Consider the following 26,121-nt stretch of genomic DNA (forward strand, 5'->3'; position numbering starts at 1 on the left):
AAATCTAAAAATATTAACATCACATTTTCTCAAAAATTTGAAAGTTTTGGTCTTATTTCAAGTCAAATTCAGTTTTGGCTCTTGTATTCTAATTATCCATCTTTGTCCTCTCTTGCGCCTTCCTGTATGGTATTCTTGATATTCATTGTAAGTTTTAAGGTAGAGACAATAATTAAACTTGTGTAGCTTAGTGAATATAATTGATCAAGAAACTAGCTCATAAAAAATTTGTTTTTTGAGAGTTTGTAAAAATGTATTTCCAAATATCTCGTCAGCATCTCTGGAAAGATCATGGGTTTTTTTCTCTGATTCATGTTACAAATGCAGCCACGAGAAAATTGAACAACATATTTTAATAAATCCAGATTCTAGCCTGGTTGGACAAATCCCAGGTCACCATGGCAACTAAAAAATTGGTATTAGAACATAAAATCTTTTGTGTAGCAATTAAATTGAAGGCTGAGAACAGCACAAAATGATTTGAATTTATAACGGCAACATGAAAGAGGATCACTATGTCCTGTAAAAGTAAAAAAAAACAAACATTATTTTGGGCATTTTTCTTCCAGTAAAAATTTTTTTAGCTCCTAAAAAATTATTCTATTGCCTAGATTTTTTTGTGATATGTCCAGCCCTTTACTTCAATTTATTTTGAAATGAATTTTTAGCAATGAAACCTATCTAAGACGGGCACTGCATAAGACATAAACCTGTCTTAAACGGAATCAAAATATGGTCTATTTGATAGTTAGTGCGTTGATTTGCACCTTTATGAAACAGAAATGTGTCTAAAACGAAATATTATTTCAGACTCTTGACGTTCTGTTTTGTACAGGTTTCTTTGTATAAGGCAGGGATCGCCAACAGCTGGTCCGCGGGCTGCATGTGGTCGGTTAGGTGATCTTGTGCGTCCCTGACTAAGTGAAATGACTGCATTAAATTTATTTTCTTATTATTCAAGCCATCATTTTTCAGAGCTGGTCCATGCAAAGCTAGTCCATTTCATCTTTGTACTATTATGGCTTAACCCATTTTGGATAGTCAATACTATCTGCATGACTGTCTTTTGCTCCACTTTCCATCCGAATAATAAAACACCTTTCGAAGTCTACCAGTACATGAATCAGTTCGTTGAGCGTCCATTCAACCTGCGTGACCCCACCGGTTGCAGAATTAAGAATAAGAGATAAAAACAATTGCAGAAAAATATAGAAAAAATGTTTTGTTTGTAAAATTCAAACTTTTATGTAATTGAGTGGAATAATTTGCAAAAGAAACTAATTTTTTATGCATTGCATCTATTAGCTGGGAACCAGAAAGAAAAAAATGGTTGTGGATCAGTTTATGAACAAGTTGAGCCCAGGGTAAAATTTTAATGACTAAATTGCCCGTTTTTCACCATATTACATATGGCGAAGACATAAATCGGCGAGTTTTTTGGGTCATTTTAGTAGTACCGCTGACCATTATGTTAGCCCTTGAACAGTGAGAAGTTGGCCTCCCTTGGTATAAGGATATGAAAGAGGTAATTAATATTTAATGAGACAATATTTAATATATGAACAGATGATATCATTCATATAGCATTTATTTTAAACCAAAGACAAATTCATTCAACAAGTTCTTTTGAAAAAATTGAAATATCTGGCATTGAATTGTTAAATTTTCTGAGGAACATAGCTCTTTTCTGGGCCCTCCCTCAACCAAGTCTATGTGTGCTCTTGTTGGCACACAAGGCTTGAGCTATGAAGCAGGACTTGATTTCTTGAATATGTTTATATTAGAGGAATGCAGATGGGGGATATGATCGAAGTGTCTAAAATTTTCAACAGGATGGATAGAAGCTATTAATACAGTGTCAATCAATTGCTTCAACAAAGAGACACCAGTATCATTTTGTAAGGTCAGTTCCAAGTTGTAGTGTCTCAGGGAATTTCTCCTCTTATATTGCTGTCAATAAATGGAATAGCCTACTTCTCCGGGGGTTGTGAATTCTAACACGATTTACATGTTTAAAAAAAGGTATGATAAACACAGTGTGATAAATCGAGAAATTCTTCATACTTAGATTAAGAAAACTAATCTTTTTATGGGCAGGGTATTATAATATAGTAATAAGTAATATAGTATTAATAATGTATTAATTATTAGTTTTTTCTTTCTTGATATTTGCTATATTGGGTTGCTGTATTTTGGTTATATTTGACCATATTTTTATGGCATCTTTTTCGGTCCCTTGTTGGGAAATTTGCCTGTTGTGGCTTTTGTGTTTACATTTGTATTAAAAAAATAATTCTCTCTCTACATTGCCCAAATCTATTATTTACACTATGTGCTTGGGGTAAACATTTAATTTACTGTACAAAAGGGGCCCCAAAGCAGAATGTTTAGCTCTGTTCTGCGACGAGCCCTCCTGACTGGAAATGTTCTGCGGTGAAAATTTCCATACATGTAATAGTGTTTTTTTTTGCAGTTTTTCTTAAATTCTTCCAAATTGTTATGCAGTAGCGTTAATTGTTCTGCGATGTACGTCCCAAATTTTGGCACATTCTGCTTTGGGGCGTGTGGGTGTCTCGTTAACAAGGGGAACATCTTTAGAAATAATCGGAAAAAAAAAATATTTTTTTTTATGAATTAAAATAATTTGATAAATTATAATTTATATTTAAAAATATAAATTATAATTTAAAAATATAAATTATAATTTAAATATTATAAATTTTTATATTTATAATATTTTATATTATTAATAAATTATAATTTATATTTTTAATGATTTCAAATGATTTAAAATATCAAATTAAGTGAAACATGTAAATGCCTTATCATATGAACATTGTGTGAATTCTTATCTTTATAAGTATCTCACAAAGCAGTTTTCTTTTTTTAACTTTCAGACTAAAGAAAGTATAGTAAGCGAAGAACCCAAAGAGCTGCCAAAGGTAAATTTATTGTAGTAGTAGCTTGTGCACACTACTATATTGATCAAAGTGTAAAAGCCCAGTGAATTAGCCTGGTAAATTCCGCTCTCAAACTTGTTTTCAAAGTACAGTAAAAGTCTAATGGGACTGATTATATATAATTTGAATATATCTCTAACGTGTGATTTGAAATTTACTCTTCAAGTTAGTGTTTCATATCCAGCAAGTTTGTTTGATTTAAACCACGTTGGTTATAACCAAGTGGTGGTGTTTTTTTTTATAAAAAACTGGTCTTTTATTTTCAAAAAAATCACAAAAGTGGCCTAAATATAACGTTTCCTCTTCTACAATATATCAGTTCTTTATTAGGCAAAATTTTTCATTCTTACCACATTTTTTAAGTATAGGGTACATTCTGATGCTATATCTTCAAACAGTACGAGATGGCACAATCAGTTTTTCCCAAAAAAGTTCATAAAAGTCGCCTGGAATAATGTATATATATATATTGCTACTATCTGTAGCAAGTTCTTGACCTGCATCACAGTAGGATTGCATCACACATTTTATATGTAGTGGTGTATTTTCTCTGTTTTTCCTGTTCAAAGAATTAACAACAGTGATCAACAACAAATCACCTTTGTTTTTCTCAAAGAATCAACAACAGTGAGTTCATCATCACCACCTGCTAATGGGCAAGTGGTCAATAAGGCACCAGCTGCCCCTGAAGGACAAAGGCCAGTGTAGGGTGGTTTATTGTATCACATACATTTTCATTCCATAAGAAACAGTATAGCAGCACATCTCCTGCTATTTTTCACTACCTTGTTTAATATTCTATACTTTTTTTTTATACTATCACCATTTTCCCTAGTTAATAAATTTTTTACCCTGCTGTGGCAATTGATTCATGGAAAATTATCAACTATATATAAGGTGATTGTAATTAAATTTACAATTTCGAAACAATGTAAAATGGGAACCATTGGTCAGAATGACTTGAAAATTTGCATGAATACTCCTGAAGCAATGGAATTTCGTTTGGCGAAGAAAATAAAAATGTACAAGTAGATGAAACTGTACTCTGCCAGCGGTATAATTTCTTTTGTGCAACCACATCATTTCAGCACTTCGAAATCATCATTGTGTAGGCAGCAAAACTTTTATCGAGATGCATATTGCCAGTGAAGCAGCTGCTGAAGAACAATTTTGGGAATAACAAGATGACACAACACCTGACCACAATGTTCACCTAATCTTAACCCTTGCAACTTTTGGCTTTGGGGATGCTTTGTACAGTGATTGGATCGCAAACTAGGCCGAGTTGAAAACAGGATAAGAAAAAAATCAATTTTTTTATTTAAATCAGATTTTTTTAAATTTTAATCAACTGACTGCTTATTAAAACAAATCTTGTTAATCATTAAGATTTTTTTTTTTACCTAATCTCTAAAATTTAATTCAGCCGTAGTGAATAGACTAACAAATGAACAATAAACAAATTATTTAGAGGCAAGAAATGTGAACACTAAAACAAAGTTTTAGTGTTCACATTTCTTCACTATATCAACACTATATCTAGCGTGAAAGGTTGTTGAACCATAATTAACTTCAGATTAACTTGTAGAGAAAACGATTTATTCAGGAGGGCTCTCCCCTCTTTAAAGTGAATGCCTGATGGCATTTCAGTATCACATATGGTGCAGGTTTCTCAATTCACTCAATGTGCAACCAAGGATCATTCAGCATCAACTAATTTACTAATAACTAATTTTTTATTGATATTGTTTCTTGCACCATTGATAGATGCATTTATTATGATGTATTTCCAGTTAATTAGTGGAACCCTAGTGCCGCATTGTAAGTTTAACTCCCTGTATTTTTGTGCAATTTTTTCCATGTACAAAATCTAGAAATAATAGGAAAACTGTCTTTCTGCACTGTATCTAAGGATTAAGTTCAAGTCTATATTTACCTCAAATATCTTCTATACTTATAATCACAAACGAACTTAACCACACATATCAATAACATGCATACCATATCAGGTTAATTTTGTTTCAATACCATTGAAGTTATGTGAAAAAAAATTTAAATTTTGAGATTTAACACTATTTTTTTTTTCAAAATCAAGCTGATTTAAATCAGCATACCCTGATCGAAAGCACATCCTCACTGCATTAAAACAAAACACTTGGATATCTTTTGTTGAACAAGCATTTTTGCACTTCCATCTTCTAGTAGAACACAGTGGACAACATATCAAACATTTCTTGTGTTAGTTGTTGTTTGTTTAATAACTTCATTTTTGTGATGTTTCCATGAGTTACGAAATTGTGCAATGCTAATTGTTATTTTGGCTCCAAATAACAAAAGAAGTGTTAGCGCAACCGGCTATCACTTCTATTCTGCTAGCAAATTTCCTATGTGTTGTGCGAGCTCCATCTTCTGCAATTTTTAGTATTTTTTCCTTTGTCAAACAATTTATGCTAATTTCTATCATTCTGACAAGTTCTGTTTTTACAACATTTTGAAATCAGAATTTTAATCACTTTGTGTGTGTGTGCGTGCGTGCGTGCTTGCATCGTAAATCATTGCTAACTAATCTGCATTAATTATGCTTCATTAAACACATTTCACATTTTTTATCAGTTTTTGCAAAATAGCTGTTTGAGCATATTGAAAGTAACTGGAGAAAACATTTGTATTGCATGTTTATTGTGTTTGATGATTGTTAATGCTAATATTAATTTCTCAAGTCTAGCTATAAAATGAATACATTGCAAAAGTTTTTTTTTTTTTGTTGAAATTCAAGAAATGTATATAAATTAATGTAGAAAGAGTGTTAATTGCATAAATGAACATTTATTTCACTTATTAGAAGTTTGAATAATTTTTCAGAAATGTAATTTTTGTTTTTAATGTAAATGCTATTTATATTAGGGGTTTTTACCAGGTTTAAAAAAAAAAAAATTTACCAACCTTGATGTCCAGTTACAAAATCAGGATGTATTCCCTGTAACCTCAATAAAAAATTCCCAGAAAGCTTCCTGGTCTGGAGTTGTAATTATTGTGGTTGTGCATCCTTTTATATGTGCTTCTTGTGAAAATTTATTACACATCGAAGTGGTGGAGGCACCAATGTCATAGATTGCAGTTCTCGTATTAAACCATCAGATTAATGGGAAGGTGTTAATTGGATTACATATAGTCCAATTGAGCAAAAAGAGAAATATTTAGTGCTAATTTCTTGTGGATGATTTAATACAATTTGAAAATCAAAGACATTCAAGGCTTATGCAAAAACATTTTAAAGATTGGTGTCTCGCTCAATCACTAGTGCTAGAACAATCTGATGTATAGGATGTCTATAATGCAGATAAACATCTAATCATTATAATGATGCTATAGTGGCAATGTTTCCTAGTATTGCCAGTTCTTGTTATAATGGACTTTTACTGCACAAATACCAGTCTATTCTACCCCTTTAAAAAAATGTCAGAACTGGTTATTACCCGTAATGTCCTTACACTTCGAAAAGCCTTTCTTCTGATATTTATTTAAAAATATATGAAATTTAAAAAAGAAAACGTTGAACATGTGGATTTTGACAAATCCCGGGTCTCAGGTCATTGTATAACTAAAGAAATTGTTTTTGACACCTAGAATTTTCTATGTGTAATTATGAAATGGGAGTCTGAGAATGACAGTTTCTAGAACTTACATCACATCTATACTTCACAAAGATGAAAACAGTCCTGGAAAATCCTAATTTTTATTTTTGTAATTTTTCTCAAAAACATATGGTCAAGAAAGGTTATCTGGCATCCTTTTTTCCTTGATATCTCAAGCTCTGTATTTATTTATTGTGATAACAGGATTATTTACACTATTTCCTTTTTTTTTATATTTTTTTTATTTTAATAGACAAGTGAAGAACCGAAAACAAGAAGCGGAAGGTCATTGCGCCCTAGAGTATGTTTCCAACTTTCTAGTTCTTCATTTGATACTTTAAATTTTGCTATATACAGTTGACATTCATTTTTACGAACTCCTACAGACTTGATAATTAATTCGTGGAAATCTACAGTTTTTAAATGGGAGAGACGATTGAAAAAATGCAGTAAATAAAAAAATATGAATTAGTTTTCCACACTTATTGAGGATTTAAAAAAAGCAATTATATTTCTTATATACTGGAATGCCGCTGGAATCACTTGTTAAAGAAACAGTCTTTTGCTGACCTTTTGATTAGAGAACTTCGTGTAATTTTTGAAATCCCATACTTTTTGGCAATTTCTGTCTTCGTGAGAGCTTGCATTCATTTCTTTTAAAATGTATATATATTTTTTTTCATTCAAAGTCGAGCACAATCTTTTTTAGTTTGTTAGCATTGCAATTTAGGCAGAGAAAAGTAGACAAATGGGAGTTAGTTGAAGTAGAGTTCGATCAACTCGGAAACAGCCTTATCAACGAGATAATGCAGCGGTTCTCAGCATTTTTTGACTCGCAGAGCCATTTTTAATGTATAATTTCTATTGCAAAGTTTTGTAGGCTACTTTTTCAAAAATATATTCACGAAATTTACTTATTTATTTTATTTGCCTGGAATGTCTGTGGAACTCCTGGGAAAAGGTACACATAGCCCTTAGAGCTCTGAGGAGCAAAGGTTGAGAACATCTGAGCTAATGTATTGTATCATACCATTTTTCAAACCACCAGCTTTACCAATCAAAATGCACAAAGAGTGAATTACGTCAATGCATCTTCACTTTATAGTCAAACCCTCTTCCTGGGATATTTTTGCAAAACACCCGCATGTTGGTCATGACAAACTTTGGTGGACTCTCTACCCCTCTATTTCCTCTTAAGACACTTAGAATGTCCAAATTAAATTTTACTTGTTACTACAACAAATTCAGTTTCAGCTGGAAGAATAAAATAATTAGAAACAAAATAGAAGCAAAAAAAGTTAGTAAAATATAGAGTAATTAAAAAATGGAAGTTCATGAAATGGAGCAGATTTTAACAATTATCTCTCTCTGGCGTGCTGTTCGGGACAGAGAAGTTTGTAAATTGGAGGTTTGTAAAATCAAGCTTCGACTGTACCATGATTATCTTGAATTCTGTGGTGTTTGGTCAGAACATAACTCCAAACCATATTTTTGAGATATAAGCATTGCCATTTAAAAATCAAAAATAAAGTATACACACAAATACAAATGAAAATATCATGCACCATCATGTTGTTTAGCCGTACGCACATATTTGTGCATTTATCTCACTTCTAATTAGTTATAATCGACTTTTAGATCCAAAAGCCATTTGTTTTGGAGATATCATGTTCTGACCAAACACCACAGAATTTTGACTTTTATTCTGAAGTTTTTTAAAAGTTTTGTTTTAAAATCACATTCGTATTTTTAATATCTATTTGTGGAATGATGTTTTGCAGTTGTTGAATCATGTTTGCAAATAGAAATTAATTTTGCAACAAGCTATCCTATTAGAGATGTAAAAATATTGGTCTTGTTCAGCCTTTTAAAAAATATTCTTAGCTAGGAGAATATTTGGCCATATTCTGTGAAAGTTTATTATGAATAACTCATCCTTAAAAGGTTTATTGATTTATTTCACTAAAGAATATTTCCAAAATTTAAGAAAGTACTTTTAGTATGCTACATGTTTGAAAACAACTAAGAAAATAATTCATCTTAATTGATTACATTAATTAGTACACAAAAAAGTTAGATATTTTGCTTAAAGAAAAATCATAAAATTATATAAATAATTAACATCATAGTTCTAGATGTGTTACTCTCTTCATAAATCTCATTATGCAGTCAATTCAGTGTCAGTAGTACCATTCATTGATATCGATTTTTATTGCAGAAAGGGGCTTCAGCAGTGGATACAGGACCTGCGGTGACTAGAGCCACAAACAAGCGTAAGGCAAGTACATCTATGAGAATGTTTTACTTCAGTATACAAGTTTTGTCGCATGCATTATGCAGTGAATCCTGTTTATAGCAGTCCCATTTGTAATGTTTTCCTCGCTTTGTATGCCCTACTCATGTGATTCCAACTCTTATTAATACCACATCGAAATTTCCATTTAAATGTTTTGTAAAAACATTATAAGTAGGTTCAACTGTATTGTAGCAGATCATTGCTGCACCTGTAACTATACAGCTGGTGGTGCCACACCCCTCCCGCATCAAAAGTTTTTGCTGGTTAACCTAATATAACGTTGATAATTATTGCCATGTCCCACTGTACATTCAGGTCTATGACTATTTTATTGAGGAAACGTCTCAATGTAAGTTGCAGTACATAATTTTTTTTATGACAGGATCCTCAGCAACCTGGAAAGTCAGTGTTTAATTACGTTCACAGCAAAAAAAGGAACAGGGTAGTCCAGGGGACATATAGAACTGAACTTTAATATACAGTGAAACTTTTTTATAACGGTACTCGACATAACAATTAGTCCCTCTACAATGATATTTTTTTCAAATCTTTTTTGGAATTGTCTGTAGTCTAATGTTAAACTTTTCTCGATACAATGATATCCTTTACTATGATAAACCCTTGTATAATGATTTTTTCTGTGATTTTGAAACCACTATAACAGTATGTGTGTGTGTATATATATATATATATTGCTCAAAATATATTCAATACAATTTTGAACCATTCTTATTTTCAGTTCTTTCAAGGATATATAATATTGGTACCACATGATCACTGAAAGTGTTAATGAAGTTCGATATAGCTATTTTTTATGCGATAAATCTCTTTACAGAGGCAATACATAAACATCTAACTGAATTTATTTTATCAATTGATCTGGTAGTTTCAAACTTTTGCCACCTGGGACTCCTGGAATAGTCTAATAAAGAACCACTTCAAACCACTAATCAGGCACACATCAATATCAAATACTCCCCTAGGAGCCATGATTCACACTTTGAGAACAGCTAAACTAATCAATTAAATTTTTTGTGGGGAATGTGAACGCCAATTTTGAAAAAATGTCACAAGCAGCATAAATTTCATGGCACATGATAATGTTGCCTTGAGCAACAGGCTGTATCAAGCTTTCACTGTATTCTCAATTGATCAGGGTAAAAATATACAACTGGTCTTGACTTTAGAACAACAACTGCTCAGTTGCCTATCAATCACTGTTTACAATTGCTTGACAATGGGCAACACAAGCATGGACAGTAAAGAAAAAATTCTCTGAAAGGGAAAAAACAAATATTCAGAGGGTTGAAATTTTGAATTTGCCTATATTTCTTTGAGAGTTTTTGTGAAGGAAATGATCAAATTTTTCTATTAGCCCTGCAAGAAGTCTTATTCAAATTTAGTTTAGTTCAAATATGTTTGATATTTGAAATTTTTTATATTTCAATGATATTTGTTCATATCAAATTTAGTTTTTGCTATCACGTCAATCACTCACAAATGATGGGACAACTTGAGGATTGAATTTGTCTTTCGAAACTGAATATCAGTTATCTCCAGTGAACATATGGTTCTATGTCGGTAGAAAGGATGCTCTAAGATATCCTGTAGGGTAGGGATGTCGAGCTCAATCTGACCTTGGGCTATTTGTTTTTTTATCTTCTTGTGGGCAACCAATAATTAAAAACGAATAATTAACACAAAATTTGTTTCCAAATTCTAATAATCACTAATTAAAAAGAAAACAGTTTAAATTGGAATCAAAGGGAAGTGAAAAATTTATAAATAAACAATTAAACTAAAAATTACATTTTCTTTAATTGTAATGCAAGTTTTGAAACAAAATTTATGTTTTTGCCAGTCATTACTAGTGTCCCATCCATTATTACTGCTACAAGTTTGTTCATAGAAAGTCTATATATTTTCAAAGTGCATGTTCTAATATACATATTTGTATTTTGTCACGGCGTCAAAAATATCTTTCCCTGTTGTGGTTCTATAAGTTTTTCCAAAAACTCTTCAGTAATGTTCATATCAGCCCGAAGAAACAGAACAATTTAATAAAGTTGTTTAAAAGAGATTATTTTATTTTAAAAATATGTTTTGGATCTTGTTGGGAGGTTGCGGGCTGTCATTCATTCCTTTGGGGCAATGCTAGTCTGACGCCTCTGTTGGTAAGGGGTCCACTGATAATGAGAAGTAACAACTTGAGTGATATTCATATAAAAATGTCCTCTTCACTTGTTAATACAAGATTGTCTTTCAATGAATCTTGGAGTGACATTGATTTCTATGTATTACTTTTTATTCCAGTGATGATTTAAAGATAACTTTAATGTTTGCTCATGTGTTGATGATATATAGGTCCAAATTAAAGAAACAGTTCAGCAACCACCCACTTCTCCATTGGAGCGGGTAAAGAATTTTGTAAGTGGAGCAACATCCAGGATAAAGGCTGCGAGTAAGTTATTATTCTTTTATCCACATTTTATGACACTTTGCACAATGTGCTAAACAGTGTACAATGAGTGTGAAGCAATTAAAATTCAATCTAGTTTTTTTGGTTCGGTTATGGAACGTATGAAGGAGAAGTTGTCAAATGGTTTTAAAAACATTCTGTGGCCTTCTGAAAACCTGAAAATGACATTAATTTTGTTTTTTTCCCCACCCTAATAGCGGCATCATATCTGAGTCCTTTGAGAGCACCAGCTGAAACACCAGAATCAACTCCAATACTTAATAAGAGAAGAAAGAAGATGCTTTACCGTCCAGAAGCTGAACCAGTTTTAGACGTTTCGCCACCTTCTGTAATTATAATTTCCGAAATTGTCATTTTCACTCTGGGGTCCAGCATGCACACATGCTTAAAATTATGATTATTCTATCGATGATAAACTCTGATATTTTGTAAATGTGATTTTTCTCAATGGAGTACATTTTCTCGCCCTCTTTACTTTGCACCTGCTGTAAATCAGCCAGCTGAAAATAACGCCTACTTGTGATTAAAAAATATGTATGTTATATATTTTAAGGAGGTTCAGTGATTCCTGCTATGCTGACCAAAGGATTAAGAAATATGTAGCATCGAGCCTGTGTCAGAGATTTGATAGTACATCTGTTCAATGACATTTCTGTGCCACTTACTTTCCTGCATGATACCTACAAATACAAGGCCACAACAGGCAAAATGTCCAACGAGGTGGCTGGGGAAAAAGATGCCCATAACAAATATAGATGTTGTATAATTAAAAAAATAGCAACCCCAAATTAAAAAACATACATGCCTGCTAACTTCGCTGAAGGGAGAAAGAAACAATTCTGACACCCCCATTAATATTGTCCTTCATAAGCCTTTATGACTTTGGTCCCTTTCACAAGCTCAATGTATCATCTATAGGACTATTTCTCTCAAAAAACACCATCCCTCCCCCCTCCATAGGGTTAGTGCACCAACCTCTCAGCGTCAAGCATTACTGCTCAGCTTTAGTGATAAACCACATGTCCCTTTCTGTGCAGAAAAGAACAGTGTTGCAACAAAAATAATAAAAAAAATTTCTAATGATTAAACATAAAAAATTTTATGATGTAATTAAAATTTACATAATATTTGTAAATGATGCTTGCTGGAATGTTGTGTGGTATATATGTGGCCCTAATATTTTTGTGTTATCAGAGTTATGCTTATTCAATAAGTGCTGCCATCTGCATTCTATATTGAAAGTGGCAGATGCTGGAATTTTTGTTTACGTAAGTATCATGTTGAAGGTCTATGAATAAACTTTTCTTAATGAGAGATTCACACATACATTCATGTCTCAAGTTGGGAAAACAAACTTTATCTGCCCATCAATCTGCTGCTTGCAGGGTACGAAACTAATGATGAAAGTCTCTCACTATGCCCGTACAGCTTCACAGTGCCATATATAAGGTGCTGCCATTAGTATCCAAAGTCTATCACAGTTGTGGAAATGTGCCATGAATATGGTCGGTATGTATATTAAAGGAATGTAAAAAACCTGTTCAGGGGGTTTACTGTACTTTCTCAGGTCATCTCGGTACTTTCTTTCCAATTTCCTCTTATTAGAAAGTAGTCTAACAGAACATATTTTGATATGGGCAATGCAAAATTAATATTGAGAAGTTTTTTTATTATAGGGTCAATTGTATTTGGTGATTTAATTTGTTTATTACTAGCTATTTTGACTAGTAAAATAATTTCATCCTGCCCCCTCCTTTTATATTTTATTTTTTCAAACCGAGCACAACTCGAGTCTATCGCCATAGGCAATTTTCTACCTAGTGAGTTGTGCCGGAAGTGTAAGTGTGTGTACCTAACAGTTTGAGTGCGTGTCTAGTGTTGTGTATGATTTTTCAGTGCTGCCATCTATATCTCAGAAGTGAGTGATGTGTAGTGACTGAATATTTGTGCTGTTTGTAAGACTTGCTCTCTGTGGCGAGGCTTTTTAACTTGAAGATCGGCTCACATTTGCGCCTCGAAGTTGGGAACCACAGAAAACCAACTTCAGTCGACCACCACTGTGGTGACGGTGGGGCTCGAACCCAGGTCCCCGCGATGCGAGTCCGTCACTATGACCACTCGACCACCACAGCGGCCTCCTTTTTTATTGTAGTTTTTGTCTGGAATCAAAGAGTAAATAGAAAGAAAAGTAGTCACATCCACATGTTGCAGCTGGGAGATAGCAAAAAGGCTGGCCAATAGCAAGAAAAGTGACCCACCCTCCAACTTAACTCTCACTAGCAGAGCGAGCGAGGAGTTATATATATATATATATGTGTGTGTTATGGTAAATGTGATAAATGTGGTTAAATTATACATATAATAACTGGTTATTATGCTTACTTACAAAGCATTTTGGTAAATTTGATAAACTTCAAACTCTAAATTTATCACTTTCACTGGCGATTATGTATAGTACCCAAGCGTTGTAAATTTGAATTTCCATAAATTTACCACTTTTACTGTGATTTTGCATAGCTCTCAAGCATCGCTGATAAATTTTGATATTTTTCTCAAATTAATCACTTCTACCGGTGATTATGCATAATACCCAAGTGTTATGTCATTGGTAAATATGATAAATCAACCAATATGATATATTATACATGATAATTAATGCATGTATTGTATAGTTGTATTGGGGTACGATTGTTATTATATCAGGATCCAACTATATTCGTTGTGCATACTAGACTCATTTGGAATTTTTTTTTCATATTTAATTTACTAATTAAATAGGATTAATGTGTAATTACACTTGGGTATTATACATAGTCACATATAAAGGCAAGTTTCCAGTATTTTTCAAATTTACGAATGACAGTTGTTATTCATAATTTCTGGTAAAAGTGATAAATGTTTATCGAACTTATACCAAGACGATTGGTAAGTATGCATAATAACCGGTTATTATGTATGATAACCAATTTATATCACATTTATTGTAACATATATAGTGTATAACATTGCTGCACTGAGTGACTTGAGTAGCAACGAGTAAAACTGCAAGCAAGTAGCTAGTAACCTCGCCCAATGTCTTATGTTTCAATTGAATTCTTCACGCAAGTTTTCATATAACTTCGCATATAAGTTTTTTTTGTTTTTACTTTTTTTTTTACTTTCATGGCTTTAAAAGTGGAAAATTGTTTTATTCTTTATTTTGCAGGAGGAGAAAACACCAGCTTGTGATGCCAAGAAAACTCAGAGCGAGTTGATAAAGCAGATAAATGTTCGTCGACAGCGTCGATAAAATGTGTGTGGATGTGTTGTCTCCACATATGTAAATTATTCGGTTTCACTGATAATATGTAGTTTTCCCTGTCTGTCCCAGTAGTTCAGGTAAACCTTTCGCAGGGATGTGAATTCGTGTATTAAAGTCATTGACCATGTACATTATGTTTTTAAACTAAGGGAGGGGGGAGGAAACAAAAGTCATTCTTTGTAAATTTCATTTTTGTACACAAATGTTTTATGTGCTCATGAACTTGTATTTTTTTAAATACCCTGTGTCTCTATATCTATCGATAGTCTGTCTTTTCTCTCGATTGGAAGTTTATTCGGGAAATAGCTTCTATTGATGGAAATTGGATTTTGAAATTTTAAAAAAAGGGAAACACCTTTTTTTTAAATTTTGCATTTTTGGGAATTTCAGAAGTTTAATTTATTCACCATAAAATGATGAATATTTTTAAATGGCTCTGCAATATCTCGATTGTTGAACATTTCATTCTGTTTATGTTTAGTTTAAATTGTGTTCATTGCATGCTTTATTCAGTTTTCATTCTGGCATTATTACTGTGTAATTTTTAAGAGGATAAATGCTTTTGTTGATATTAAATGTTGTTCATTCTCACATGTTGCATTTGTTTTCCTTTTTCTAACGCATGAGTTACGAGGATTTTTTTTAATGACTGTGTTTATATGGGTGAAATTAAAGACATTATCTGCACTTTCGCCTTAATGCGTCTTTAGGTTTGTCACTGCCATCTACAAACACACTGAGGCATTACGCATAGTTTAGTATAGTGTTTCCCCAACCTGTAGTCTGCAGACCCATAAGGATCAGCGAGTACTTTGTAAGGGGGGTCTGCGAAATCATTTTAATTTGCTTTCATTGCACGAATGACAAATTTTGTGCTGTGAAATTGCAACTAATACAGTGAAACCCCACTTAACGGACACTCCTCAGATGCGGTTACTCTTTTATGGCCAAATAATAATTTCCCAGTATATAATTTAAAAAAAAGTTTTTCAAACCCTTGATTAATGGCCACCTCCCTCTTTTACGGATGAATTTGTTTCTCCCCCCCAGTGTCTGCAAAAGAGGTTTGACTGTACCTCAATTTTTTTTTACGATATGCTAATCATAAAGACAATACATTTTGAATTTTAGAGAAGGTTAGGGTAGAAACTCACCTTATGCTGGGGATCCATGACATGAAAAAGGTTAGGAAACACTACTGTGGTTACATATCTTTAGTTCGGCCTTGATGGCATTATTTTTCTTTGCTTCTGCTTCAATATTAGGATGGTGCACTAAGGAGGAATAAAGAGCAATGATTTCATTTCGCTGGTTGGGAGGTGTGCCCTAGGTCAGCATTTCTTGACCTGTTTTTTTTCATCCCATGGGGCCCTCTTTGGACCATTTCTTCTCGTGGCCATAAGCGAATGTACAACCCTCCCCCCCCCAAATGGTAAAAAAAAAAAGTAAACTTTCCACCTATGCCAATTTCTTCACTGAATTGGGAAAGGAAGATATCGCTCCACTCTGCATTTGCCTATGCTCGTTGCCAACCTTATTTAGAGTTTAAGGTGCAGGTCGGGGGAAAACCTGGCATTGGTGGAGGGATTAAGGGTTGCCCAAAATGTGAGAAAATGACCAAAAAAGGAAAAAGATGACCAAAATCCATTGTTCTATCACTTTGGTCCCCTCCGAACGAAATTTCTGGCTACGGGCCTCGGGAGGGGGTGAGGGGCTAAATACTCCACTTGCCTGAAATCGCGTGCTCGTGTATTTTGTGTCCCTTTGCAAGATTTTCATGTATGTCCTTTACAAGAAACATTCAAATTTTTACGCATGCGGACCCCCTTTCTTGTGCTCGCGGAATGACAATATGCCATATCCATCTATATGGTGTATTTTGTGATTTTGCAGAAAATATAGAACTTTAAGCTATATAAAGCTTTTAAGAGTTCATATATTCAAGATAATCACTGATAGCATCCACGAAAGGAAACATGTTTTATGAACAGTATGTAGATGTGATTTCTCTATTCTGCATGAATAGACTGACATGGAATTATATTCTGCTCGGAGCGGGAACTTTTTCTTAACGCAAAAATTAAAAAAGAAATTGTAAATTTTTTTTTTTTTGATCGAGTCTATGAGTGCCGGGGGGGGGGGGGAGGAAGAGTACCTCCTTCGGGACAATTTCTGGATTCGAAAAGTTGGCTCGTCTGCTATGCTTACGAAGTACGGAAGCCCCGATAACCAAGCGGAGATGCTGGTAAACGATTATCCGCGGCTCCCCGGAGCAGTTTAATAAAGGATTTTTTCGAAAACATTTTTCAGGGCGCCCTTGGCAAAAGTTGGCGATGCGCAGTTTGAGAACCCCTGCTCTTAGGGAAGAAAATATCTGCCCTCTGCAGCTTAATGGTAGAGCACTCGTCTGGACATTGAAGGATTAGTGGTTAGATTCCCTACAGAGGAATATGAATTTTCCTTCCGAACTTCGTCTATGGGAAAGATTCCATATAAAATTTATTTTGCTTTATCCAGAGATCCGTTCAGGGCTGCAACTAGGTGCGTGGTCAGCCGAGAAAAACACGCATTTTGGCACCCCTCTCCTTATGTTAAATTAGAGGTAAAAGGGTGAAACTCGCGTTCCCTATGGTCCGGCACCTGGTGGAGCAGACCTGCTTGCTCCTCACCTGCCGAAGTCGCGCTGGTGCAGGGACCCGGGACTACTCTGGGCCATAACTGAGGAGCAGCAAGCACAGGTCTGGGGCTAGACCAGTTGGTGAACTAAATCCGACCTTCAAAATTATACAGGGCCTTATCTTGGGCAAAGGAGTGATGCCTTCAATAGTACTGGCGCGATGCACCATGTATAGGCGGAGATTGCGGGTGCATGCTGAGTGCAATGGCGGAGCAGACTGATTTGAAGTGTATGCGTTTTTATGAATTGGGAATCGTCATCGTGCCCCCCCCCCTCCCTTCCAGACTTTCAAATCTCCGCTTGCCTTAATGCACAACCATGGTCCTGTAAATTTAAAAAAAAGTTATTTCCCTGTTGTTACCTAGTGATTCGCAAGCAACGAACAGCATTTAAAAAATATGCATGTACTTATATATACAAGAGAGATGGATCAAAATGCTGATTATTTTATGCATATTAGACGTGGAAAAACCATGCCGGGGATGTCACGGTGGGAATGACGGAAATCAAACATGGCTCACGTGATCTAGAATTTTTTTTTTCGGGTAGAACGACGCCCACTGGAGAGAAATAAAAAATATACATAAAAAAAACGCACGTGTGGACTTTGCACAGGACGCAGAAGCGTTAAGTGAGTTCTAAACGCTGAGTCAGGTGAATAATTCTTTCATACCTGCGAAAAGCATCGCGGGAAATATAACAGCCACGTAGTCAGTCGCGGTGTTAGACACACCATCATCTCGATATCATACTGTGGCCTGTTCACCGTTTGCGGTGTTTTCAGACTGGTGAGTGACGATTTCATTGATTTCTGCATAAATTATATTCTCCCTCCTAAAATAATTAATCTGTACACCAGGGCTGAACAAATTCCCAAAAATTTACACGCCTGACCAGGCATGTAGGTTAATATTATAGATGCCCGAAAAATATCCCTAGATTTACTTGGAAATATTTTTCATGGATATGATATATAAACGGCTTCAAGCTAGAACCCCGCTGTCACCTATTGAATATAAGAACAGAACTATGTGTTACAATTCTTAAAATGAAATGGTTGTGTTGGTTTTAAATCAATTTTTTATATTGTTATGCTGCACACCGATGTGAATTCCATGCGTAGAAATACCGGTTGACATGCTGTTTGGTGTTTACATAATCTGGGGAAAACAAAAAAAATATATTAACCGGTATTTTGGTTCATAAAATTTACAACTGTATGCAACATAAAAATTAATAAATATATGGCATTGTAATTTTTTTTTTCGTTTTAATGTTGCGTACACGTATGAAACTAACAACCAACTTTAATTGAAAAATTACAACAGATGGTTTAGTTTTCATTTGATAGGTGGCAGCAGAAGTAAAATATATTTTTATGGGTGTTTTTTTCCCGATATTTTTGTGTAATAAATATTTTTACAATTTTAAAATCAACCTCAGAATTTGTTCTTTTACGGACACTTTATATACTGTATAAAAGGGGCATAACATATATTTTTTGAAAAATATATTTTCACGTTTTTATGCAAAGCTATGATGTATTTGCTTCAGCCGTGAATGCCATCAGGATATGCTATTTCGCTGGAAGTGGGTTTTCTTGAACAGCTCAGCTGCAGTACAGTATATGAAGGCCGATGACCGCATCCGGCTGCTAAATATTAGGACCGTGAAAATTGATTGGAACACGTTAACATGAGTGGAGATACGGGGATGCGTGCGGGGGCATTGCCCCCCCCCCCCCCCCCAGCGTCAAAGGTGGAGTCGACTGATCTAATGTATATATGAATTGACATCATCATTATCGTGTCCCCACAGACTTCCAAGTCTATCTCCGCCTATGATCCGGACCCGCATGAACACTTCAAAAGGGTCGACGGAAGTGTGTGTGGTTCAGATTCCGACCGCCGTCCATGGCCCCCACATCCTGTAGCGGGGCCCCTAGGCTGGGAGCTTTTACGGGCCCCTCGGTCAGACTTTTAACGGGCCCCTTCTGCTGTTAATTTATAGCGTGAAAAAGCAAAAAAATTATGATAACCGTCCCGGGCCCCAGGGCTAGAGCCCTGTCAGCCCCCCTTATGTGGGGGCCATGCCGCCGTCAATGTCTTTCTATATAAAGATCCAGCATTTAATTTTTTTATTGCAATTCTTAAATTTTTAATATTGAATGTTCAAAAAAATTGAATTGATTTTTAAATATATGATCGGAGCCTTTCGTGTGAATTTCTTATGCCTGATGAAGACAAATGATCTAAGTTATTTCCTTCTATATTTTTGCTCTGATTTATAAGTAATCTATTAATTATGAGTTCAAGAAATAAACATGAGCCTGTGTATAATTGGGTCTGGCAACCTCTCGTGGAAAGATTCAGAATATGCGGTTTAGAGGAAAAAAAAGAAAAAAATTCTGGGTACGAAGGAATCTCCTAACGGTCAGCAGCTGAGCAAACAATCTCTCTCGCACGTTTAACATTAGGCCAGCATAGCCATCAACCATCTTAAGTAGTTGCTTCGTTATCATCACACACACATTTCTCTTCTGATATTATCCGCAAAATTGCTATCCGGATGGAAACCAATGGCAAAAAAAAAGAAGAAAATAATACGAAGACGTCAGTGGACGCTCACCAGGCACCCGTGTCGCCAAAATAGGCCACCTCAACAGTGCAAGCGCGGATCCAGGCCAATGCGTCGGGTGGGGCGATTTATTGTGTAGGAAAGTTGGATCGTCCCGTATTTTATGACAGACAAAATTTTTCCATATTATTCGGTTCTTGGGAGAGGCGATCACCCCCAACGCCTTCGTCTGGATTCGCATTTGCAACAGTGGCTCCTGGACGAAGTGATTTTCTGGGATCGTTACTTAGCTGAGTGTGCCTATCCACATACTCATTCTAAATAATTATAGATCCCCCCCCCCCCCAGTTTAAGTTAAGTATTAATTGAAGAAGTGTTGCGGATTGCTGTTGCTAGTTGGTGCGAATTACAGAGCATTGAGCTCTCGTCTTTTTCATCATGGTTTCTTTAAATTCCAGAGATGCTGATCAGTTAATGACAAGATGATTGCTTAATAACCTTTACAACGGCAATCTCGAGATATCTTGTCAAACTTATAATCTCTCTGCTTTATTTCTGTCACCCAGAAATATCTCGGGTACTTTCACGCGGGTCCGGATCGCGGGCCACTTTCATCACACGAGCACATATTTGCGGACGTTTCGCCCGCATCTTAAAGTCTGATTTTGTTTTTTCATCCAGTGAACACCGTACGTGGATAACGTTGTTTAATAAAAGTATTTAGTTTTAAAAGTTAAAAAATTAAAAGATTAAAAAAAAAAATAAAATAAAAAATATTTTAAAATAATTTTAAATATTTTTTTTAATTTAAAAAAAAATTAAATTTTTAAAAATTAAATTTAAAAGTTATTGAAGTATTTAGTCAATTAAATGTAATTATCGTAATGAATTACAGAACGGCTTATCATTTTATGTGTTATGTAGATCGCAAATTTCATAGTGGGTTTTTTTTCTTTCAGAAATAAAATTTCATTCCCAATAACGGCTACATTTTCATGGTCCCGTTTTTGGCAGGTTTTATTGTATAAAATTGTAAAGTATGGACAAAAAGTAGTTAAAGTTGCTATATCTCCTTTATCTCAGAAGGAAACGGAGAGATAGACGCATGTAGGTACATCCTATTGATGAACAGGGACCTTCATATGGTGTTTTTAAACCTTCATGGACCTTCATGGATAATTAAAAAAAAAATCCATTCAAAATCATCTTTAAAAGTAGCATCTTAACAAATGATCTGGTCGAATTCCACCCGGTCCCGCGTCGTGTGAATAGCTCCATATAACCTAATGTCCAAAACCTGTTCGTGCGGATTCGGAACCCGCACTTATAAGATTTGACACATGCGGACGCCATCCGGCTCCGGACGAACACTTCCAAGTTGCGGGCTCATTCTGCATCGTCTGAAAAAGGCTCCATTTGTACTAACAGTTAAAATTTCTTCCCGACCCACGTCCGGCAAATCCCTCAAGAACAACGCATGTGACACTGTTAGACATAAAACAGTTTAGCTGACACCGCCCCCCCCTCCCCGTAAGTGAGACAAAGACGGGGGTGGTGGCCTGTAGAGACAACACCCTCTAAACAATACTCTACTAGAGAAAGAGGTCTATAGAGCAGTGGTTCTCAATCTCGGGAAGCCCACGTCCCGCGTGATTTTGTTTTTGTGAGTCGATGTCCTGGCCATACCTACGACAAGAGTGCAATAAATTGGTAAAAATGAAACGGTGAAACACTCGCGGCCCAGCGGTTGAGGAACACTTCTATAGAGAACTCATCAATAAGAAGGGGGATATGTTAGCTCAGGTGCTTACAAAAAAACTAGGTAAAGGTTTTTCTCATTTTTGGTATTCCCAGTAAAGATGCCATTAATAATATTTCACATTTTTATAAAGGGTGGTTGATGACGTAAGCACCATTCAACCCCCCCCCCCCGTCATCAAAAGTCAGCAAATCTCGAACCCCTTCCCATTCCTATCAATGCTGACGTAATACTTGAACGGCCCTTAGGACGAAGCACAAATCCCAGAAAGAAAAGATTTCAAACTTCAATAGAGACAATCACGCATTTTAATTTTAAAAAACAAACGTTTTATTAAAGTTATGAATTTACCCCCAGTTTAATTAATTTAAAAGGATGAATTGAAGAATTCGAATTTTTGTGCTTATACTTTTCAACCGCATCCGTCAATCAACCTCAGTTTTTCTTTCATAGAGTTAAACAAACACATGAATCTCGTTTGGATGTGGTGAAAAATGTTGCTAAGCTACATTGATATTTCTAAATGAACAATGATGTTAGAAAGGTATTTAATGTCCAAAACATTTTCACCAGAGAAATGACTGGGATTACAGCTCTCCAGCTTTTAACAATTCCGTCTGTAGCAAAGTTGATTACCACACACATGCTTTTATATTTACTGAGTAGTAGCCTATGCATCTGCCATTGGCAGGTGCTAATGAAATCATCCATGATCCGGTAAAACTCCAACAGTTTGCAGAACGACAAAAGCCAGTGCATGCGTAAAACTGGCAACAAAATCATTGCTTTTTGCTAAAAGTCGCAACAAAAAAATAAAGTTTAGATTTTGTTATGGTAATTTTTTAGTATTGGCTATATGTTGTGTTCTGGGAAAGCTCAGTATAAGGGGCCATTCAAGTACTACGTCAGCAGATTTTTAGCCATTTTTGACCCCCTCCCCCTTCCCCCGTCAGGAAAATTTCGTCAGCAGCTTAGAATAATTCATATCTCCAAAAAGGGTGGTTAATGACGTTAAATTCTAATTAAACAGATAGTTTCAACATTAAATTAAATTGAAACTTAAGAGGAATTCCTAAAATTCGAATTACACAAAAATTGAAATTAACCAAGTTCGAATTATCTAAATTCCACTGACAACTAATGGACTGTGAGTAACGTCCAAATGCACCATCATGATGACTCCGACCAACATCTGCCATGAAATTCGTCACTGTGGCGGTGGCAGCCACCCCATTCCTTTCACCGTATCATCTATATTAAATGGATATTTTTGTGATTTTTTTCTACTCTGAATGTGTCTCCATGACCGGACGCATGTAAAGGACGGATGAGTGGATCCACTCGATTTCCGCACAACCAACGAGTAGAAAAATAAATAAATAAAAATAAGAAGTATATTATATACACACACAGTATAAAAAAAAAAAAAAAAGAAACGTTGGTCGCACCTGCGGCATGAAACGGTAGCGCGCTCTGGTTCTTCTCGTTTATTACGACATGGCCGTAACTCGATCGTACATACATATGTACAACAGATACGCGTTCTTATTTTTCGCTAACAATCGTATTTTCTCTATTTTACTTTTTTTCCGCCTTCTGTCATTCTACGGGACTAACATGTAATAATAGGGTATACAGTGGAAAATGCACTCTCAGGTATCGATAATTCCGTATCTTTGTTCTGTACTGTTTGCTGTAAGTGGAGGAGTGAATTAATTTTGTGAAATGAATGTCGACTAATCACCCTCCGTGATTGTTTATTCTGATGATAATGGGTGGAAAATACTCAGTGTGTGTTTGTAGTCATTATGCCATTATATTTCCTGATGCCTAAAAAAGTAAGAAAACTCAAATTTTCTGCGTTGAATCTACTTCGGAAAAATTTTCGAATTCTCATTTACGCTTGAATTATATAGATCAGTGTTCTATAATTTGCGGAAAGTAAAAAAAATAAAATAGGAGGAATAATTTGCGGGCTGGCAAAAAGATAAGTAAATGGAAAAACAATATGTGGACCGCGAGAAATAAATAATTTTGTGAGAAATAATTTGAGGTCCAACAAAAAATAAATACAATATGAGTGAAATAATGTACGGATTGTTTTGACAATCGAGTGGGAGAAATAATCTGCAGACTGGCAAAAATAAATGAGCAGGAGAAATGATTCGCGGACTGTCAAAGAAAAAAATAAATAAATGAGAGAACTAATTTTTGAGGAACTCCATAAACTTAATGAGTAGGAGAGATATAGTTCGTGGACCAGCCGAAACGAAATACCATAAATAAAAATAAAAATTTGCGCGAACCGGCAAAAAACAAGTAAATGGGAGAAAAAAATAATTTACAGAATGGCCTATTGCAAATCTAAAATTATGCAGCTGCTGCATGAATTGGGCGAAATTTTTCGCAGGTAATACCCTAAGAACACTGCTATATTGTACCCGTAGCTATTATAGCCCTCCCTGGTACAACCCGGAGGCCTTTGTCTTCTTTAAAAAGCAATGATCATACCTAGAGAAACATGAAATCTATATAGAACTGTGTTTCTCTCAAATTCATTCGATCTATATTCGTCTTTTAACTAAAAATTTTTGATCCTAGTTGAAATGCGTGTCTTATTTGCCCATTTTGTCAAAGTTGGGCTTCCTGGAAAAAAGCTATTACCGTATTTTAACGTGTAGAGGGAACCCCATTGATTTTATGGGCTTAAAATTTGGAAAAAAGTTGAAAAGATATATCTATAATACTATCCATGTATAAGAACCCCCCCCCCCCCACGCCCCTATTTTTTGGGACCCAAGTTCTGGCAAAAAATTCCACGTTAAAATACTGTATATTCTTCGATTGCTTAACTAAATGTTTGTTTTAAGATCTGGCATTAATAATTTTACTATGCGTTTTTACTTTTAATAGCACTTGAAATTTACTTTTATCTTTAAATTGAATAAATTTAAAAAAAAAATAATTGAAATGTAATTTTATTTTTTAATTTTAAAGTAAATAATTGAAAAATGTGTAATTTTATTATTTAATTTTGGATATTTCTAAGATTTAAAGAATTTAAGACTTTTTTTAAGTGGAATCTCAATTCGTTTGATTTCTTTTAGATTGCTTTATTCGTTATAAGAACGTGACTTTTTGAGATCATTATTTCAAATACTTTCAAATTTTTTATCTACTGACGGTATTTAGTTCCAAGTTAAATAATTAGTTATGCAATTATTTACGTAACTTATAGTCACTTACTTGAATTTGTTTGAAAAATGTTTTGATTTTGTATTTTTGCCTTAATTATTTAATTATTAATTATTTTTTATTATGATTATATTTATAACTATTAAACATTTTCTTATTTTACTTTTCATAATGTGGTAGATAAAGGGTTAAAATAATCAATTAAGTAATAAATTTTCTTTAGCGGTTTTTTTTATTGTCTTGTGTCTGAAGAAGACTTTATTAAAAATTTCATAATTTTGTATTTATGGTATCATGCGGGAATGGAGAAAATTTAATTAGTAGTCAGTTGTGTTTCTGAAAATAAAAGAAAAAATTCTTGTGTATAATCGACTATAATTCTTAGGAATAATTTTTTATTACAATTTTTTTAGAACAGCTAACTTTTATCTAATCATTTAACTGAAATTTTTGAAATGTGTATCGCGTCTGTTAGAAAATATTTATCAAATAAAAGAATGTATCAAATAAAGGATATATATATAGGCCTAAATAAATTTCCCCCATTACTAAATCTCGAAATTAAAATTTCTACTCATTTTTTCTGAATGGAAAGCTTTAGAAAAATAACGATCAACATTATGCGCATAGGAAGCATATGATGTAAAAGAAAATTTTGATTACAAAAATCCATTTATGGGTCTGATTATTACTTTGAAAAGAAGGCGCAAATTTTACTGATTCAAAATTTTTTGATTAATGGCACTATAGAAATTGAAATTTCTAAATTTTTTTCAATAATCAGTCATTTTTGTTTAGGTTCGATCATCCATAGAAAAATTCTCTTTTTACTCATAACTTTCTGTTTTACTTGAATTTTAAAATGAACTGTAGAACTTAGATTTCTTTTAGACACTTTTGGTAAAACACCCTGTACATCACTGTTTAATAATAAAAGTATTTAGTATTATCTTAAAAAAAACCGGAGTTCCTTCTAACAACAAAAAAGCAACCATAGTTGACTAATTAAGGTATGAAGCATTGTTTCAGAAATATTTAGTTGTAATAATCAGTCACATGTAAATCGCATAATCAAATCACATATAAAGAAGACAATTATTAGTTAAAATTAGTTCAATTTTTAACTAATTCGCTCTTCATTTTTAATAATTAATTAAAAATCCTAATTAACTCGAATTTTCAATATAGTTCAGAAATCTCAATTGACTTGAATTCAATTCGATTCGAAAACTTCAATTACTT

General features: G+C 34.2%; 1 protein-coding gene across 3 annotated transcripts in view; it reads left to right on the forward strand.

Annotated features, from left to right (window-relative positions):
- LOC149077096 (uncharacterized) overlaps positions 1–15,263 on the forward strand; it is a 114,655-nt gene extending 99,392 nt beyond the window's left edge. For 2 of the 3 annotated variants that reach the window (XM_089244827.1, XM_089244828.1), the window contains 6 exons: positions 2,898–2,942; positions 6,849–6,896; positions 8,814–8,873; positions 11,256–11,352; positions 11,568–11,698; positions 14,576–15,263. In XM_089244827.1, the coding sequence (XP_089100953.1) occupies positions 2,898–2,942; positions 6,849–6,896; positions 8,814–8,873; positions 11,256–11,352; positions 11,568–11,698; positions 14,576–14,659 (465 nt within the window). In that variant the 3' untranslated portion in view covers positions 14,660–15,263. The remainder of the gene's footprint in view (positions 1–2,897; positions 2,943–6,848; positions 6,897–8,813; positions 8,874–11,255; positions 11,353–11,567; positions 11,699–14,575) is intronic. The other variant, XM_089244829.1, reaches the window with a different exon arrangement.
- Positions 15,264–26,121: the final 10,858 nt, after the last annotated feature.

The sequence above is a fragment of the Pholcus phalangioides genome, unplaced genomic scaffold (assembly GCF_987345545.1).
Source record: "Pholcus phalangioides strain wild (caught in Gottingen) unplaced genomic scaffold, Ppha-v1.0 ptg000015l_1, whole genome shotgun sequence".
Lineage (NCBI taxonomy): Eukaryota > Metazoa > Arthropoda > Arachnida > Araneae > Pholcidae > Pholcus > Pholcus phalangioides.